At 41.7% G+C, this 18,329-nt stretch overlaps 3 protein-coding genes and 1 long non-coding RNA gene across 6 annotated transcripts; 1 reads left to right on the top strand and 3 right to left on the bottom strand.

The window, feature by feature from the left end:
• Nucleotides 1-109: 109 nt before the first annotated feature.
• LOC135609633 (uncharacterized) lies at nt 110-4,728 on the bottom strand. The gene is made up of 3 exons (XR_010485825.1): nt 4,524-4,728; nt 1,379-1,597; nt 110-701 (listed from the first exon to the last, which is right to left on the bottom strand). It is a non-coding gene; the product is annotated as an uncharacterized LOC135609633 (long non-coding RNA).
• Nucleotides 4,729-5,205: 477 nt separating this feature from the next.
• On the bottom strand, nt 5,206-5,789 carry LOC135613332 (uncharacterized). The gene has a single exon (XM_065110381.1). The coding sequence runs from the start codon at nt 5,704-5,706 to the stop codon at nt 5,317-5,319; it is 390 nt and encodes a 129-aa protein (XP_064966453.1). The 5' UTR covers nt 5,707-5,789; the 3' UTR covers nt 5,206-5,316.
• Nucleotides 5,790-13,437: 7,648 nt separating this feature from the next.
• LOC135613327 (17.0 kDa class II heat shock protein-like) lies at nt 13,438-14,065 on the bottom strand. The gene has a single exon (XM_065110380.1). It carries the CDS (start codon nt 14,063-14,065, stop codon nt 13,592-13,594), a length of 474 nt encoding a protein of 157 aa, XP_064966452.1. The 3' UTR covers nt 13,438-13,591.
• A 566-nt stretch (nt 14,066-14,631) lies between these two features.
• LOC135613312 (large ribosomal subunit protein eL20z-like) lies at nt 14,632-18,255 on the top strand. 3 transcript variants are annotated; one of them, XM_065110379.1, is made up of 5 exons: nt 14,632-14,792; nt 16,404-16,458; nt 17,259-17,361; nt 17,456-17,573; nt 17,971-18,255. In XM_065110379.1, the coding sequence occupies exons 2-5, from the start codon at nt 16,449-16,451 to the stop codon at nt 18,022-18,024; spliced, it is 285 nt and encodes a 94-aa protein (XP_064966451.1). In that variant the 5' UTR covers nt 14,632-14,792; nt 16,404-16,448; the 3' UTR covers nt 18,025-18,255. The 3 variants fall into 3 exon arrangements, with proteins under 3 accessions (XP_064966451.1, XP_064966450.1, XP_064966449.1); XM_065110378.1 differs by having other exon boundaries at nt 14,637-14,792; nt 17,259-17,382; XM_065110377.1 differs by lacking the exons at nt 14,632-14,792; nt 16,404-16,458 and having other exon boundaries at nt 17,246-17,382.
• Nucleotides 18,256-18,329: the final 74 nt, after the last annotated feature.

The raw sequence follows: 18,329 nt of genomic DNA, 5'->3' as shown, positions 1-18,329 counted from the left end.
AAGTCTTGAAAAAGTACTTGGAAGGTTGTCTATTTGGTACAGATAGCAATTCATACCTTGTAGAGTGATGCTCCACCATTAGTGAAAACACAAGTCACTGACAAGAACAGAATAAGAACATTGTACTGTTGCAATTGAAGTGAGGAGTAATCCTTGATTACAAGAACATTATCAAAGTTTCCAATCTATCAAGATAAGTTGATCTGAGAGAACGAATCGTTTCCAGATCCCACATTGACAAGAGTCTCATGCAACAGCTTGCTCTTTTTTCTTGGTAATAGCTTCTCAAAGCACTTCAACCATATTATCAAACATATCCCAAAAATAATAATTTCTGAAACTTCCAGCATATGTTGGACCAAATTAGCTAGGTAATAGAGCTACACAAGTGTGTTTCTTTTTCTCATCTTTTTTCCTCTATCTTCACTTTCCCTTGCTTATTTGCACGCATGGTGAGAATAGTGAGTAGAGGGAGGGAGAGAAATAATTAATTAGGATTACGGATACATCAAGTTTAAATTGATTTTATGAGAACAATAGCATACTGTCAAGTGGTCAGATACTCTCAGCAGCAAAGGATTTACCACAGCCACAAGTTTGTGTTGCATTTGGATTCTTAAAGGAGAAACCTCCACCTATGAGTGCATCACTGTAATCCAGCAGCATTCCGTACAAGAAGAGTAGGCTCTTGGGATCACATACTGCAAGTTCACAACCAAAAACAAAGACGACTGTTAATATAAACTCAACGTACATTATTTAATATGCGATTGTCTGCTTATGTTATTTGCCATGTAATATGTGATTGTCTATGTTATTTGACACACACACACATCAATTCTGAAACTTATGATTTATTCTCCTCTCCAAAGGATCAATCAACTCAACATAGATTGTTCAACATCAAGTTTTTCACCTTTCAACTTTAACATCAGCTCAACCTCTGAAAAGGCACAAAAATGGTCGGCTAAAAACTTATTAAAAGAGCTCAGTAGTAATTGATTGCATCAGGAATCGAGTTCAGATTTGGTATGAATTTGCATATTTTTCTGATAAGAGTGCCATAAGGTTTCAAGGTCCACCATTGTTTAGCATAAACTAAAAAGAATCCTACTTGTGGATAGAAAAGTTGTTGGCTTTCAGTCCCATGTATGTTCAGATAAAACAAAGAAGAACCAAACAACTGAGATTCTTAGAAATTCAGGTATTCCTAGCAAAGTTCCATGCAAGTTCCTAAGGAAAGAAGAAAGTTAGAATCATATATATGCAAGAACTAGGTTTATGCTGTGATGGAACTGTCTGGTTTTGCAATGGATTTTTATAAACAGTAATCAATGATAATTAGGATCCTCAAGAAAGGAGAAAGGAAGAATCATACCAATTACAAAACCATTGTATTCTATGACTGAGTCATCAGGTCGTGTATTGGCTCGATTTTCAAACTCCATAGTGTAGGACATGCCAGAGCATCCACCTTGCTTCACTCCAATTCTTAAGCACAGATCTTCATCACGTTCAGATCTCATCGTATTCAGATGGTTTAGTGCCTTATCAGTTAATGAAATTGCAGGAGTAAAGCTACCAGACATTGGAGGCGCTGTGACATTTAAATGCAACTACAAGATTATGATTCCTAGAACAATAATGAATCCATTTGAAAGAAAACATTGTTCACTATGCTAATGCATCAGGCGTTCCAAGCCCACAAAAAGAAAATGACACCAATAAAGTCCAAACAATATTTTACAAATTTGAACTGAGAATGTCATAAAAAAGGAGCTCGTTAATATGTAGAAAAAATTCTTTTTAAAAAAAGCAACAAGTATACTGTAGTCATGCTAAAAGACACCAGATCACTTGATTTCATGTAAAACCTAGTGAGATGGCTGCACCGAAAGGAAATGTTCAATACAGCAATAACAGTCCATTAAAGCTAAGTTATTGTAGATTTTATTCATATAAAATGGAGAACCAAACATGAAGCATGCATGCCTTATTTTCTAACAACAAATTTGTTAATGAGAAGATATAAACCAAGACATATATATATGTTTCCATTTAAATCATATACAAAGGTCCATACTAACACAAATACAAGAGTGATGCTGCAAAACATGACATTTATATTTGAATGGAAGTTTAGTATTTAGATCGTTCAAACATTAAACAAAATTGCAGGTTTCTTTGGCAGTTTAAAGTAATTAATAAAAGAACTAAAAAGAAGGATTTGACAGAGGCAGAAAGGTTGTCTGCTTGTGGTGTGTATTTAAAGTGAGAATTTTGAAGCTAGTAAGAATTGAAGTCAGATAATTTCTTTAGGACATTCATGTTGTGGGAAGAAATCACTGGGCAACACATGAAATGAAATGGTATATTGTGCCTAAAGGAGAGGATGACTATTACGGAGGATGGCATTGTGGTGCATGGAAGGAGAAAGGGGAGAATAACAAACATAATAAACATAATGGTCAGTTCAACAAGTTCACTTAATAAATTCATATAGGGAACATACAGTAATCATAGTTGTTACTAGCTCAATAGAGGAGGATTCGTGGCAGATGCATACAGAAATGAAGGTAATGAGACTCAAGTTCACAAATATTGTGAACCAAATGACTCCTTTCAAAAGGAAAGACTGATAAGATGAATCCAAAAAAAGTCATCTTGAATGGATTTCTGTCTTTCTGGCACCATTGATTTAATGAACAAGTCCATATAGTAATTAGCAGAGAAATCAGAAATGATAATGACTTGATTATTTGGACAAGTTTGGAATGGTAAATATAACAATAGAAGGGATGGTAAGAGAAAGGGTCTCTCTTAGATGTTTGGTTTGATGAGGAATGTTAGGAAAGTGAGAAAGGTTAGAAGGAAACTAATAAATGAGAAAGTTGTATAAGCAAATGGCAATTATGCTTGTTTCTAGGAATAAAAAATGGGGGTATTGAATCAATGACAATGCCTGAGAAGGAACTATATGTATATGTATGTGTGTGTGTGTGTAAACATACATAAGCATTAGGTGCTAGAGTTCCATTGATGCATGAGTGAGCAAAGAGACTGACACATGGCTACCTTCCATTGATGCGGCTGGTCATTTCCTGGTCATTTCAGCAACCCAATTTTGAGTCCAAAACCTAACACCCTACCTCCGGGAGATCGAAAGGACCCACCCACTCAATCCATACTTTCTGTGTTTGAGAATGATGCTGGGAAGATTGTGAGAAAAAGACCAGAAGCCGTCGAAATAGAGTCCCATACGCCTACCCGGCTCCACGCGCCATGACTCGTCTCGTAAAGGCTCCCATTGTGAAGAAGCATCAATTTTTGAGTGAGCGAGCCCCTTCAATGATGGATTTGTCTTCAAACCCCGACCTCGGTTTAACGGCTAACTCCTCTTATTCATTTCTGTAATATCACTTGATGTGCCATCATTCTACAGGGTCGAAAAGTGCCCGGCGGCGTGAAGTTGATGAGCAGGGAGGGTTCCTTTTTCTACAAAGCGGCCCCGTCTTCCATATTGATGAGCAGGGATTTGCCATTTCGGGAGCTGTTGATTCGCTGCGATTAAGTTCTTCGGTGCTGCTCCAGGACGTACAGTAAAGGCACATAAAGGTCTTGGCTCTGACTATCGATCGAATGGCGGCGCTTGACCTTAAGAATATTGAAAGCCCAATATTGGATTTCGACTAGCAAGTTTACGTACTCCGGTCCTCGAGACAAACACCTCAGCAGAGCTTATCGGGAACTACAGCACCTAATGTACATGTACATGTACATATATATATGTACATATATATACATGTACATATATATATGTACATATATAAATATATATATGTACATATATGTACATATATATATATATATATATGTACATATATATATATATGTATATATGGATGTGCCAATGATACCAACCCCAGGAAGTCCCCCTTTTAGCCAGCTCTAAGGGCAGGAGTTGTTCCCTTCAAATTCAAACCCCCGGTGATATTGATTAAGCAAGTTTACTACTAGGATTTTGTGGGGGAGTAATGAGATTGGCTTATCACCTACGACTCCAATTATTATAAATGCTTGTAAGGCCAGGAGACATCATTTCTTTTACGGATTAATTTAGTGATGGGTCAGAACTAATCTCTTCCCTCAGAGAACGAACTTCAAGAGGCATCTGTAGCTGAGAAGAAAAGCTTGCTCAGATTTTGGTACTCGAGAAATGAGTCATAATGCCAAAATTTCGTCGACCTTAACACCACTGGTCTGAAAAACCCTAAGAATTTTCCGGCTCCCAACCTCCAATCAAATTGTTTTTTTATTGCCCATATCAAAACAGAGTCAATCAAGCTATAATGTTAGGTCACTAGAAGAACAACAAAGAGAGAGCCTTTTTCACATGATTAGATGAGCGAGAAGGGGAAAAATTGTCAAGGAAACGTTTTTTTGCCAATTCAATCATAAAAGCACAAGAATTAAGCTAATAAGAACAAAAATTTCCATCGAAGAGAGGGACACACAACCATCACCTGAAATAGCTGACGATCTAACGCGAATCAGACTCCTGCATTTGACATCGCGCGGAAACGAAACGGAAGACCGAGGGGCGAGGGTGGTGCGAGATTCACCGCGCGATCGGCATAGGAGTTGGATTGGGGTTCCACATGAGAGGGCCATCAGAGAACGTGACCTTCTTTTCCAGAGACTTCGGAGAGTCGTGCTTCAAAAATAGGTCGCCACCCAAATTTCACCGACCTCTCAGTTAATAGGTAATGTGTGGGCCCCATCGGTTGCTTGTGGTATATTACCTGCTTTTCTAGTCACACCTATAGATGATATTTTTTTGTGACGTCGACTCCCAAACAAAGCTGAATTTTCCCGTGGATTTAATTTGTTTTTTTATAAAAAAAAATTAAATAGTTAAATTATATATGACAGTAGTAAATATTTCTAATTGAACTAAAACATATTGCAAAAATTCATATAGTCAATTGGAACATTATGAGTTATTATATTAAATGACTAAATGATTTTTATTTTATTTTACTATGCGTATTTAAATCTTATGTAAATGACATCATCGGCTAATGCCAGTAATTTTTAGCGTTCACCAGATGAATGGATGGAAGCTATGTATAGCCTCCTCGATGATCGATGATGTATGCATAGAACTAATGAAATAAGCTTTTAGCTTCGATTGTGCTCTCATCATAGAACTAATTCAAATTGAATTGATTAATGATTTCTACAAACATAGCATATATGTTATGTATCCATTAGACATGATACATGCATGAGAGAGATGACACGAAGCATATGCTATCATTCTGGGTTGCTGCCGGAGCCGTCGGAAGGCGGCTCCCGGCGCACGAAGAAGGCCCAGAAGCCGCCCATGGCGACCGCGGCCGCCATGCCCCACACGACCACCGACACGGGCCACGGCATGACGGCCGCTACCTTGTAGGAGAACATCGAGGTGAGGAGCGTGACGAGGGACCACACCGCGGCCCTCAGCCTCCAGTTGTTGGCCCCCTCGCCGCCGCGTTCCAAGGCACGGAGACAGCGGAACAGGAGCCAGAGATCGGCGTAGGCGACGGCCACGAAGGTCACGGCCGAAGCGTCGTCCCTGGAGCGGTAGACGGCCACGGCGGAGCTATATGTCAGGAAGGCAAATCCCAGGGCGGAAAGCCATGCGTAGCCATCCTTATCCATGGCGGCGGCGGCGGCGGCGGCGGCGGTGCAAGATGGTCTCGGTCGACGGGATCAGACAAAGCGGACAGCGAATTCGAGCTGCTCCGGAAGCCAAAGCCGACGTATATAGCGTAAGGAGTCCTTTAGGTGAAGGCTTCAACAAGCAAAAGGTGGCCTGTCGGCAATGCATTATCAGTTCTCACTGTGACGGCGGTTTTGTTCATACGAGAACGGATTCCCACCGTGGGTCTTGTCAGCGATGGTGATGATGAGTACGGAAGTCGTGTGTTCAGATCTCCGGCCTCGAGATCCTGGGTTTCGAGGTCGGCGGAGTGAATCAGCGAAAGAAGGAAGGTGATCAGATTGGATCGGCTGAATTGGATACAAGGGACGCGCATTACCAACCATCTTGCAGTCACATATCACTTTCATAGATTAATAAGATTTTCCTTTTTTATTTATTTTTAAAAAATAGTAAAAGAATGGTTGATAAATAAATAATATATTTTTTATATAATGAATTTGATAGTCTTGACTAATATTTACGATCAGCTATTATTGTCAGAAACAACATCACAAACAATTCTAGCCAAGTCAATGCCAAGTTACTTTTTTAGAAAAGAAAAGTCACCAAAAAGAATTAAAATCGAAGTTATAAAGGAGATTATTGCATGCAGCAAAAATAACTCAGATGTAAAAGTATGATGGCCTTCTTTACTGCAGATGTCATGTTAAGTATGTTGGATCTCCTCGTGCGGCGGATTAAGCCGTGACCGTTGATGGGAAGCGGGCGTCGGCGTTTCCCATGGCTTGCGCTACATGTCCGGCGAGGGGACACAAATGGCACGGCTCTCTTGAAGCTCTAATAATGAGATGCACATCAAGAAGAACAGACGCCTCCTCGATTGATTCGAAGGGTCGAAAAGAAATCCCCTGAACAACGATACAAAACCAGAAATGTCCGTTCGCCGACGTACCACCACTCCTAATGATCCTACGTTTGCGTTCCTTTGGCCAAGAACAAGATCGTCTCCTTCCCCTTACATGCTCTTGCCCTTGTCATCCTTCGCCACCTCCACCGGACTCATTTGCTGCATCTGCACCCGGACCTTGCGACAGCCCCTGCTGCGTTCCCCCTCGTCCGCCACCCTCACCTCCACCATGTCGGCCAAGGCGGACATCGCACCCGTGTAATCGACCACCACGTCGCCATCCACCTTCCCGTTCCCGCGGCCGCCACCGACGTCTCGAGCTCTCGGCGCCAATCCTCCTCCCTCCCCGACGAAGCAAGCGACGGCGAGCACCACGCACGGGAGCGCAAGAACGAGGACAGGGTTGCCCGCCACGGTACCGTGCGCGAGGGGGACGACGTGCAGGGATCTGCCCGCGCCGAGGTACAGCCGAGTCACGAGGCAGTCGAAGGCGACGGCGATCATCAGCAGCGTCATCGCCACGGCCACCGCGTTGGCCACCGCCTTCCCCCACCGGTGCTCACCGGGCATCTTCTTGATCGTTGCTTAGGGGAAAAGGCGGGAGGGGTGGTGGATTCTTGACGTGCAGCGGAGCGAGGAGGGATGGACGAGGAATATGAGATGGGTGAGGAGGCGCCGCGAGGAACTATTCTTTTGCTGCGGAGGAAGGCGCGCAGGGAAGAAATATTCTCGGCTTCTGATACGAGGGGTGGCTAGGTTTTCCTGCGGCGTCGGCTACCGCCATGGATTGGAGATGACTATATCACTTGGATTTCTTTTCCATGAAATCTCGCCTTTATATGGAAAGCTATCTTCGTGCACATCAACGAAGCAAGTTGATCTGCGACTCCTCAACACCCCATCAGATACCCCACCTGTTGATACGATCCACCCGTCCAAACTTTCTTTATGATTAACACAAAATATGATAAAGAAAGGAAATCCAAAACATATGGAATGAACACAGTGCACATATATTATCAAATACCCATTTATTAATGCGATCAAAGTGTCCAATATTCTTCAAGATTAACGTCAAATATGATGAGAAAAAAACCTCAGACATATATAATGAAATCGGTAATATTGATGGAGTCACAGCTTCAGCCATATTATAATTATAATTATAATTATATATATATATATATAGGTAGGAAATTAAATTATTTTGGAAAATATATTATTTCGATCTTTTACTAATGAATAATATAGAGAGTTTAAGAAATCCACGTTGTTCGGCTTAATAGCTTGCACAAATATTCCCCTTTTGTCCAAAATATTACCCCTTTCCTTTCAATCTGTATAGCAGAACAAGTGACGTTGAACAAAGTTTGCGTTCGAATTCATTTGTTTACTTGAATGAAAAGATAAGAGAAAGCCTTAACAATTACTATTACAAAGGTACGCTTACGTTAGAAAAAATGTAATTGATGTCTTTGTCACATTGATATGGTTCAGACCTATATATATATATGTAGGATTATCCAAAGTGAAAACTCAAAACTCTTGAGGTATCATCTGCACAAAGGTCGAAGTCATGAGAGGTTTCCTGACATCAAGTTAGTAATATGATGTCCCCAAATATTGATTCGAGTAGTTCAAAATGAGTCTATTACATTGGATTTAAGATATCTTTTAAAGGATGAAAAAAAGTTTTTGAATGTCTTTTTGATCCGAATGAATGAGAAAGAAGCTTATAGTTACTTTCCATAAAGTATAATAATGAAGATTATGATTGTTTTATTATCATAATGAATGAGAATGAAGCTTGTGATTGCCTTCGTTATAATGGATGAGAAGGAATCTTGTATTTGCCTGCTTTAAATCTTTATCCACATAAGCGTGATGGGTGAAGGATGACTCAGATCCCACATAGTGATCATGTGTTAGTTGATATTGTATACCCTATCATTCCCCCCTCCCTCCCAAAAGGTGTGCTTCGGGGTCCTTAGGAGAGGAGCTCGAAGTGCATCGTTTAGTTCATTTTTCTTATGAGCGTTCGGGATCTCCTTGTGCGAGTCGGGCTTTTTCGACTCACACGTCTTATGCACATTTCGCCCCGTGCTTTCGTTATAGCGGATTTCTACTGGCATGTGTTGGGTTTTCTTGACTTATACACCTCAAGCATATTTCGCCCTATACCTCCACTATAGCAAATTTCTTCATACGAGTCGAGTTTTTTCAACTCATGCGTCTTGAGCATCTTGGCCTTGTGCCTCTACCATGGTGGATTTCTTCACGTGGGTTGAGTTTTCTGGGCTCATGTGTCTTGGATATGTTTCGCCCTATACTTCCGCTATAGCAAATTTCTTCATGCAGGTCAGGTTTTCCCAGCTCATGCATCTTAGGCATGTTGCCCTTGTGCATTCGTTGTGATGGATTTCTTCACACGGGTCAAGTTTATCTGACTCATGCATCTTAGGCATGTTACACCCTATGCTTTCGTTGTAGCAGATTTCTGCTAGCGTAGATCGGGTTTTTCCGACTCATGCGTCTTGGTCACGTTGGCTTTGTGTTCTATCATGGCAAATTTCTTAACGTGGGTTAGGTTTTCCTAACTCATGCATATCGGGCACATTGGTTTATGGCTTCGTCGTGATGGATTTTTCTCATGCGGATGAGGTTTTCCTAACACATGTGTCTCAGGAATATTGGTCTTATGCCTCCGCCATGGTAGATTTCTTCATTTGGATCAAGTTTTCCTAACTTATGCTCTCGGGCACATTGGCTTTATGCCTCCGTCATAGTAGATTTCTCTTCACATGAGTTGGGTTTTCTCGACTCATGCATCTCGGGTGCATTTCACATTGAGTCTCCACCATGACGGATTTCTCTTCATGTAGGTCGAGTTTTCTCGACTCATGCATCTCGGGCGCATTTAGCCCTATGCTTCCGCCGTGGTGGATTTCTCTTCGTGCGAGTTAGGTTTTCTCGACTCATGCATCTCATGTGCATTTGGCCTTGCACATCCACCATAGTGGATTTCTCTTCATGCGGTCGAGTTTTTCCAACTCACACGTCTCAAGCGCATTTGACCTCGTGCCTCCACTATGGCAGATATATCTTAGTGCGGGTAGGATTTTCCGACTCATACGTCTCGAGCGCATTTGGGTTGCACCTCCGTCGTAGTAGATTTCTCTTCATGTAGGTCAGGTTTTCTCGACTTATACATTTCAGGAGCATTTGGCATCGTGCCTCTATCATGGCAGATATATCTTAGCATGGATCGGGTTTCTTAACTCATAAGCCTCGAGCGTATTTATCCTTGCGCCTCTGTCATAATGGATTTCTCTTCACGTGGGTTGGGTTTTTTCAACTCACACGCAACAGATTTGGCCATGCCCCTCCATCGTAGCAGATTTCTCTTTACATTGGTCAAAAATTTTTAACTCATGTGTCTCAAGCGCATTTGGCCCCACACATCTACTATGGCAGATATATCTTGGCGCAAGTTGGGTTTCCTGACTCATATGCCTTGGGCACAAGTGACCTTGCGCCTCTACTATAGCGGATTTCTTTTAATGCATGTCGAATTGTCTCGACTTATGCGTCTCAAGCATATTTGGCCTTGTACCTCTTCCATAGCATATTTCTCTTTATGTAAGTTGGGTTTTCCCGACTTGTGTCTCCGACGCATTTGCCCTTATTCTTTCGTCATAGTAGATTTCTTTTTACGTGGGTTGAGTTTTCCTAACTCACATGTCTCATGCATAATTGGCTTCACGTCTCCGTCGTGGCGGATATATCTTGGTATGAGTTGAGTTTCTCAACTCACACGCCTCCGGCATATTTGGCCTTGTGCTTCCATCGTACCAGATTTCTATTTACATAGGTTAGATTCTCTCGATTTATGCATCTTAGATATATTTGGCCTTGCAACTCTGTCGTGGCAAATATATCTTAGTGTGTGTTGGGTTTTCTGACTCACACATGTTGAACGCATTTGACCTTGCATTTCCACCATAGCGAATTTCTCTTCATGTGGGTCGGGTTTCCTCAACTTATGCGTCTTGGGAGAATTTAGCCTTACAAATATGTAGTAGTGGATTTCTCTTCATGCGGGTCGAGTTTTCTCAACTTACGCATTTCGGGCATATTAGACTTGTGTCTTTGTCGTGACAGATTTTTCTTTCTCCCGTGGTGGCGGGCTTCAAGTTCTCCCTCCACCATGGTGGGCTTCAAGTCCTCTTTTCACTGTGGTGGATCTCAAGTTCTCCCTCTACCATGGCAGATTTTAGGTCCTCATGCTATGGCGAGCTTTAAGTCCTTCATTTGCTATGATGGATTTTGGTTCCTCCTGCTATAGTAGGCTTCGGGTCCTTCCTTCGTCATAATAGATTTTGGGTCCTCCTATCATAGTAGGCTTCAAGTCCTCCCTCCGTCATGGCAAATTTCAGGTCCTCCTATCATAGCGAGCTTCAAGTCCTTCATCCACTGTAGCAAATTTTGGATCTCCCACCGTGGCGCATTTTGGGTCCTCCCGTTGTGGTAGATTTCGAGTCCTCCTACCATGGTATATTTCGGGTCATCCCTCCTACGTGGCAGATTTTGGGTCCTCAACCCACCATGGTAGATTTCACTTAACGTGGGTTTGGTTTTCTCGACCATGATAGTCGAAACTTCATGAAGAACATGAAGATCTTTTCCATGGTGAGCATGAGGTGTAGGAGGTCATCCTATATGATGTAAGCAAATATCACCTCAAGGAGCCACCCCACAACTTCTCATCATTGTGGGTGATGGTAGTCGACAGGCTCTCCTACATTATGCGGATCGTGAGGGCATTGATCAAGGTGGACTCCCCCAGCACCATGAAGATCTCACCTTCCCTCACCTCACTAGAGATGGAATTCAACAGTGTCCCGATATTGGTGATCGCCTTTGGTGGCCCAAGGCTGACGATCGGGTTGATAGCGAGGTCATTCTTGTATAAGAGTGATAGCTTCCGGTGCTTCTTTATACTATATGAGAGATCAATAAAGATGAGGATGAAATGGATAAAGGTAGAAGAAGGCCAAGTGGTCATCGCGCCCCCTCCTAAGGCGAAGTCATCGAATTTGACGATGTGATACTCCAGGGAGGCATAGTCATCGCTCTCGGAAACATCACCACTGTGAGTGTTGCTAATGCACTTGAAGGGCTAGCCGAGGGTGATGAACTTTTTGTCATTGACACATTCGGAGTCCTGGTTGGCATTAGCTCAAGGGTTGTGGCGGTCGAGCAGGCCAAGTGGTGATGATAGTTTTTGGTGCTTCTTTACATTATACGAGAGATCGGTGAAGACAAGGATGAAAGGGATGGAGACGAAAGGCCAAGTGGTCGTCGATGCCACCTCCGGGGACAAAGTCATCGAGCTCGAGGACGTGGTGCTCTAGGGAGACATAACCATCGCTCTCGGCAACATCACCACTGTGAGCATTGTCGACACACTTGAAGAGCTGGCCGAGGGTGATGAACTTTCCGTTATTTGCCTCCGGAGTCCTGGCTGGTGTTAGCTCGGGGGCAATGACAGGCAACCAAGCCAAGTGGTGGCGATGATTTTCAGTGCTTCTTCGGGTTGTACGAGAGATCGATGAAAACAAGGACGAAAGGGATAGAGGCGAAATGCCAAGTGGTTGTCGACGCCACCTTTGGGGGCGAAGTCATCGAGCTCGAGGATGTGGTGCTCTAGGGAGGCGTAGCCATCGCTCTCGATGACATCGCTGTTGTGAATGTCAACAGATGCACTTGAAGAGCTTATCGAGGGTGATGGACTTTTTGCCACCACCGCCTTCAGAGTCCTTATTGACATTAGCTCGGGGTTGCCTTCGTGGGCAAGAGGCCTAGGTCATGGAACAGATGCCCATATCGCATTGACATTTTAGCCGAGATGGATGCATCTATATATGGAAAGGGTGGTTGTTACCCCCCTAAGTGAAAGTACTATGTGTCGGAGACAAGGCCTTCTCATTCAAGCGTTCGTCGAGAAGGTTAGTAGGCGAACGTTCCTACAACATCGGTTCTCCTTCTAGCACCAAAATGTTAAAGAAAAATATTTTTGACATTTTGATCAACTCGATATACTTCGGACCCTTATGCATAATGTTATCCGAGGTGAAAACGTAAAGCTCCCAAGATACCACCAATACAAAGATCGAGATTGAGAGAAATTTCTTGACCTTATCCCTCCGACGCAATTTAAAATTCCCAAATATGTGCTTGAGTAGTTCAAAAAAAATTTTAAGTCCCTCCAACGCTAAGTAAGAAATTTAAGATCTCCGTGGTTGAGTAGTTCAAAAAAATTTAAAATTTAAAATATCCTTTTATACTTTAGAGAATAAAAAAAAATTATGATTATTTTCTCGTTATAATATTATTATCAAAAGATTGTGATTATTATTTTTATAATAATAATTAAAAAAAAAATTTATTTTTCTTCATCGGAGGGTGACTCTCGGATCGTACCGATAAATATATATATTCACTATCAATAAATATATATATATTCACTTTCAATATATATTACAAATAAAAAAATAAAATAAATTTTTTTATTAAAATATACTCGATCAATATATATTATAAATAAAAATTATTATTATTAAAGTATACTCGTTATGTTGAGAATAAAAGAGATGGAGCGATGGAGGAGATAGAAAAAAAATTTGATAATAAAATTTTATTTTCTCCACTTATTCAATTTATGTACAGCGATCTTATTTACACCTCTTCATATATTTTTCTCAATATAAGAAAAAGGTATATTAAATTTATTCCTGAAGCATTTAGGAGAGCTTTTATTTATTACAAAGAAGAAAGGCAAAAAATAGCTTACTAGTACGACAGAACGCTCATTATTTTTGGAGCATTTACAAGAGCTTATATCTATTATAAAGAAGCAATAGAGTCTCTCTCTCTCTCCTACTTGACTTTGTCGACCCAACTCCCCTTATCACTTAACCCATCTTAACATCTATGGTCTTCGGCTTCTTCGGCTCCGCCGGCGGCGGCTTCTCCACCGTCACAGTGAGCACCCCGTCCTGGCACAGCGCCGTGATGGCGTCCAAGTCCGCGTCCTCCGGAAGCTGGAACTCGCGCATGAACTTCCCCACGCGACGCTCCACGCTCACGTACTCCCCCTCCCCGTCCTCACACCTCCTCCGCTCGCCGCTGACCACCAGCGAGCGGTCGTCCTCCACCTGCACCCTGACGTCTCCGGGCTTGACCCCGGGCATGTCGATCTCGAAGACCAGCTTGCTCGGCAGCTCCTTCACATCCGCCGGCGTCGACGCCGTGGCTCCACAGTCCCGGACGTAGGCGCAGGTGGCCCCGCACGCAGCGTTTCCCCCCGCCGTCAAGTCCATCAGGTGGTGGAGAGCCGCCATCAACGGGTTGTCTTCGAACCCCACCATGACGTCCATTCCTCTCATCGATCGAGCAAGGCTTGAATCCACCCGCGGAGTGATTCATATTTGACGAGGTTGGGGAGGGTAAGAAGAGGGCACGTGGCAGGGCTGCATGGAACAGGTGTCTCCTCCGGGTGACGGTCCAAATCGTTGGTTTGGGTTCGGTCCGATTGAAATCGAGCTCGCGATTACCTGTATGTGGTTCGATCTAACCATCTTTAGATGTCCTTTTTATTTTGTTCGTTTATGCCGATTGTGTGGGTCTATGGAATCTATTCAGAGCGGTTCGAATTGCTCTGATGGAGACGGCAATAACAGATTTGGCGAGTGATGACAGGCTGACAGCTAATGCGGCGTGGTCTGGGCCACCTGTCCTCTCCACTAGCGGTTACTTTTACTATGTCACGTTTGTCCTCCGTTGCTCCTCCCAGCTTCGTTTCTTTAGCCGTCCGTATCAAACTCAAGACTGGAAATTGACATAGTCGAATTGAGATTTACATCAAATTTGGATAGTCTTATCATAATTTTGACTGTCATGTCGCTGGTCAATGCAAATTCCTTGGCTTTGTTAGGAGGAGGATCATATGCTTGGCTTCACCGATGGCGCATTGTTAAGTATACCCAAAGGTCAAGAACACAGCACCTCGAATTGCGGCGTCGCCCCTCGCGTCTCCGTCTCTCGTTCGCTGCTAATTCTTCGACTCTTCGAACTAATCCCATGTCGTCGCTCCCTGGTCTTCTTCTCTCCGAGGTAATTGGGTCCCTACCGCCATTTCTTTTCTTAGTTCTTTCCCTTGCTGGGTGGCGTCTACTATGGCTGTGAACGAATTCTATGAACCGCACCAGCTTTCTGTAGATCTTCCTTTTTGTGGGTTCCAACGTCGAACAACGGTTTGATGTGAGATTCGTGTTCCTCGTTGTCTTTCTCCTGAGCGGTTTGACCCCATGTTAAGTTCGCCTGAGGCGCAATCTGACTTTGAGGATGCTCGTGTTCTTAGATGTCGGTAATAGAAGTAAGGTCACTGTGGCAACACTTGAACGCAGTGTCCTCCCATTATAGTGTGTGTCTTATCTTGTAGTGGACAAGGACCAAGATTAGATCTCTGCAAAGAGATGCATTGGAGTAAGGAGGATGGAAATAGAGAAGATTCGCATACAGAACGCGTGGTAGTTGCATGATTCGAGTAATAGGATTTGCCAGATGCTTGATCGAGGTGGAAATTGTACGGAAATGGTTGAGAAGCCAAGGAAAATGAAAAATGAGGCCTTTTTTTAATGTGCAGCTGTCTGTGCTTCTTCATTTTCTTCTGCTATCATGAACCAAAACTTGTGAGAATATACAAGTGAAGTCTGAGGACAATGGGTGAAATCTGTCGTGTTTAAGAGAGGATATTCATCTAAGTTTGATAACGTGACCGGTCTTGATATAACAACCATCCCACGGAAGATATCCTGAAAGAGTGAAGAATCGGCTCAGGATTTATATGTTAAAGGAGTGTAGGTTCGGTAGTGTGCTATCGTGCAAACTCGGCATGTTTCAAACTAAATTTAGGAGATACTTCACTCTAAAGAACAAGAGTGTAAAAGAGATTGCCCTAACAGATTGTGTCTCTTTGGAAACACAAGCTAAGGGGAAGAATACTAAATATAAACTATGAGGATTCATGGGCACAAAACCGACATTAGAAAGTTTTGATTTGTAAAAAGTTAGCAGTAGGTCATCACCTTTTAGACAAAATTTAGGAAAAGAATCACTTTAAAGAAGAAGAGCGTATAAAAGATTTCCCTAACAAGTGGAATGCTAAAGATAGCTATGATGATTCATGGATGCATAACCAACAATAGAAGTTTTGATTTATAAATAAAAGCCTTAGCGTTGCAATTCTAGCAGAGATCATGTTGCCAAAAGAGGATATTCATAAATTATTGATCTGTCAGCCATTCCATGATTCACCACAGGAATAGTTCTTTTGCTTGCTATGATGGATGTTCTTTTCTAGGGTGTTCTTGTGGGTGGTACTACCTTTTGGTCATTTAATTCATTGCTCTTCCTTGTGGAAGTTATGAAATAATCGCTTATGTTGTTTGAGGTTTTAGTGATACAGTAGCTACTCTTTCAAAATTTTCACTATTTAACGTTAATCAGTTAATTGTGCTACGTTGTTGTATAGTCATTATAGAAGTTGTTTTGATGTGTTGTGTTATAATTGCGATGTGACCATAGACTTATATGCATGTCTGCTCTAGCAAGTCGTTCTCAAAATTACCTTAGCATTACATTCATGTCCACTTTGGCATGTCATTCTCATGCAGAGTACTGTTTCCTTGCTCATTTTAATGATAATGAGAATGTATGAAGCAGGTGCTTTGAGACTGTCAAAAACTGACATACGCAGTTCACGCAGAGATGGAGCAAGGTATCATCTTCCTCTGGTCCTATGACCAAATGTTGTCTGTAGAGTCTCTCTTGTTGTCTTGTACAAATGAACTGTATGTCTAAGACCAGTGTCTTGCATATCATTCTAAAACATTTGATATCAGAGTAAAATATGATGATAATGTTAGTAGATAGCGGCTTCATATGTTCGGAAACAATCGTTTCATTTGGTAAGAACTGGTGTAGGTTTCCATCAAACAATTGACCCTAGATTTTTTGTTGATACTATGAAATATTTTCCAATCATAGTTGAAGATGTTGTTTCATATGTCTTGCCTAGTGATAACCAAATTTTTATATGTTTGCGATCGTTACCTTTGATAGCAATTTTAGTCCAGTTGTGGTTAAAGATTTTCTTATCCTCCAGTTCACTTGATGTTAACCCAACTATTGAATGTTTGTGACCAATCACAGCATCCTTCTTATCCATGATGTAGGAAGTCACCATGCTGTTTGAAATTGCAACCCTCATCTCTAGAGAAATTTGTCTGGTACCTATTGTGAACCATTAATTCCGATGTTATTGGAAATATAAGACACGAACCCTCAGTGTTTGTGGCACAAGCGCTACTTAAATGATTAAATGTCCGAATTGGTTTTGCCCAAAACCTGTTTGAGAACATTGTAAGATTTGTCAATTGTGATATTGCTATCTTAGGGTTTCATAAGTTCATTGGAGGATATGACCATTGAATTTGTTTGATTTGAAACAAAATCTGCCAGAATATTTGTTACTTTAAAACAGTGTCATGGTTGATAAAAATCTCATGTTGACTACAGGGAGATCTCATGGTTGTAAGGACTGTGGTGGAAGCTATATTCTGCTGAGAGATGATGAAGACCCTCGATTGGCAAGGTTTAACAGACGGCTTCCCTGCTGCGGGTGTGGTATAGGATGGTCATCGTGAGTGTGGTTCCATATCCTGTTTCTCCGTTTGTCTACTGTATTTATATTTTGTGACATTCATTCTTTGCAGTTTGCTTTTGGGATTTTTATGCCCTTTGATCTGGTACTGTGCTGCAATTCTGTACTTATGCAAATACTATGACAACGATCCACGTGAGCGAAGTGGACTTGCTGCCTCTGCAATGGCTGTCAGTTCTACCCCATTCCTCTTTTCCTTTTTTTCATTTTTAATGCAACAATACTTGGTAGAAACTTCCATCAATTAAAATATTAGTGTTGACTTGATAAAACACAATAAAGAGGTATAAAATAATTGTAAATCAAATTTGCATAGTCCCCCACAATTTGCTAGTATACTACGGCCACTTTGGTGATCAAGTTCATTAGACTGAGAACTTTGGCTGAAGATATTTCATCATACATGTAGATATTTTGCATCTGAGTCATCTTGCAAATTTTGGCCTTTCTTCTGGGGTAAAAAAAAGGATTGATATCTTACTAGTTCTTCATAGCTGTTTCTATTTCATTTCTTGGGATGCTTCGGCTGGTGAATATGTAATTCTTTTGTTTTTTTGGTTCCTGCAGGCATTAGTCTCTACGATTGTAGTGCTCATTACATTAGCTGTCATTTTTCTCTAGTCAATCACCGTTTCCTGTATGAATTCAGTCAAGTTGCTTCTGTATCACACAGCGAAAATGGTAATTGAAGATTAGTAAGCTCGGCAAGTGAAGCATGATCCAAAAGTTTGTGTTGTTCAGTGTCACTCATCTTAATTACTTGTTTAATTCTGTACCTTGTGTTAATATCGCATGTATGAGCAAAGAATTCTTGTTCACATTTATACCTGATTTATTCATCTGTTTGATAAAGCACTACTAGTTATGAGTTATGACAATTTTTCTTTTTCACATTTACACGATTAAATCCTCTGTTTGATCAAGCA

The sequence above is a fragment of the Musa acuminata genome, chromosome BXJ1-2, assembly GCF_036884655.1.
Source record: "Musa acuminata AAA Group cultivar baxijiao chromosome BXJ1-2, Cavendish_Baxijiao_AAA, whole genome shotgun sequence".
In the NCBI taxonomy this organism is placed as follows: domain Eukaryota; kingdom Viridiplantae; phylum Streptophyta; class Magnoliopsida; order Zingiberales; family Musaceae; genus Musa; species Musa acuminata.
The sequence above is the reverse complement of the archived record's forward strand: the minus strand, read 5'-3'. Positions and strand labels throughout refer to the sequence as shown.

Excerpts from the sequence above, each read along its gene's own strand:
- LOC135613312 (XM_065110377.1), top strand. The coding sequence starts at position 17,246 with ATGTTGACTACAGGGAGATCTCATGGTTGTAAGGACTGTGGTGGAAGC. Across the intron at positions 17,383-17,455 it reads TGTGGTATAGGATGGTCATC|TTTGCTTTTGGGATTTTTAT; the intron begins GTGAGTGTGGTT and ends CATTCTTTGCAG. Across the intron at positions 17,574-17,970 it reads TTGCTGCCTCTGCAATGGCT|GCATTAGTCTCTACGATTGT; the intron begins GTCAGTTCTACC and ends TGGTTCCTGCAG.
- LOC135613327 (XM_065110380.1), bottom strand. The coding sequence starts at position 14,065 with ATGAGAGGAATGGACGTCATGGTGGGGTTCGAAGACAACCCGTTGATG.
- LOC135613332 (XM_065110381.1), bottom strand. The coding sequence starts at position 5,706 with ATGGATAAGGATGGCTACGCATGGCTTTCCGCCCTGGGATTTGCCTTC.